This window comes from Babjeviella inositovora (genome assembly GCF_001661335.1).
Source record: "Babjeviella inositovora NRRL Y-12698 unplaced genomic scaffold BABINscaffold_3, whole genome shotgun sequence".
In the NCBI taxonomy this organism is placed as follows: Eukaryota; Fungi; Ascomycota; class Pichiomycetes; order Serinales; genus Babjeviella; species Babjeviella inositovora.
The window spans coordinates 92,628-93,831 of NW_017566840.1; the positions used below are offsets into that span (position 1 = coordinate 92,628).

The window sequence follows — 1,204 nt, forward strand, 5'->3', positions numbered from 1 at the left end:
GAGAGATGACACCGCTAAGTCACGTCTTCAACCCTCAGAGATATCTTTAAGGGTGTAAACATTCCTACTCTTATAAAACAGCTGCCAAACACAACAGACTGAGGATTCTCGTAGATGTAAATCTGAGAGTACTGCAATGTACAGAAAGCAAATACCCTCAGCTTGGGGGAATAGGACAATTCTGTGTGAGATACTGTACCTTTCATATTTTACGACCCGCAGTCTGTTTGTCAATCCACCAAATATCGTCGGTACCGAAGATACCCGTCAGAATCAAACACCTCCACACTTCCCACACGTTTATCGAACTTTGGTGACATCTATGACTTAGTCAATTTCTGGCACAGGCGAGGTCAATACCGACACAGCCCTTAAATATAAGCTCTGCAGTGACAGACGCACGGCCGGGTAGGAAAAGCCGAAATCTATCCTAGCCAAAGGCAATGCTCTCGCCAAACCATCGCTACAAAAAATTGGGTATTGTATTAGGTTTTTAGGTTTCTGGTTGTTTCTGGAAACTTATGGATTAAACTGACCCGCAAGAACTACACTTTATACCAAAAAGCTATACTCTTGTCAGTGTAGGACTTAGTTTACATCTGGGGTGTGTTAATTATCTACCCTACGGACATTACGCTATTCTTCTAGCCCCATGGTGCATGTACTTCAAACACGGTTCAACCCCGATATGAGGTCAATGCTCTGTTATGCAGTGTAAGTGATTTCGTTTTAAACAGTCCCCAGTGGTAGCTAAATTTTTCCTGTTACCTGCAAGCCCGATTCCAGGGCGCTGCATGTATGGCAAAGCCGACTGCGCCATACTGAAAAGCTTATACTAACCTTCAGCCTCTTAAACCAAGATGCATTTTTTATACATCAATGAGGTCATCGGAGGATACTAACTGGTACTAATTTGTGACAAATTTGGAGATTAACGATGATTTAGCCTAACAGGGCTATGCTTTTATGGGATTTCTCTTTACCCGTTCTGCGTTCGCTTAACGCACGGTTCGTACAAGTATGCCTAGCTTCTAAGTGAAAAAAAAAAAAAAGCCAGCCTATAAGAAGGAAGAGTTTGCCAGTAATAGTTTATGTTATTTTTCTTTTCTATATAACCAGATCTCACATTAACATCCTTTCTGTCATGGACGCTTTTCCTACTGTTACCGTCGAAGGTATCACCATCGATGGGGCGCTTTTCACC

At 42.3% G+C, this 1,204-nt stretch overlaps 1 protein-coding gene across 1 annotated transcript in view; it reads left to right on the forward strand.

Moving 5' to 3' along the window:
• BABINDRAFT_17068 (RTA1 domain-containing protein) overlaps positions 1-1,204 on the forward strand; it is a gene marked incomplete at both ends in the record, with an annotated part of 8,154 nt that overhangs the window by 1,365 nt on the left and 5,585 nt on the right. The window contains one exon of the mRNA XM_019130761.1: position 1,073. Coding sequence (XP_018986260.1) covers position 1,073 — 1 coding nt within the window. The remainder of the gene's footprint in view (positions 1-1,072; positions 1,074-1,204) is intronic.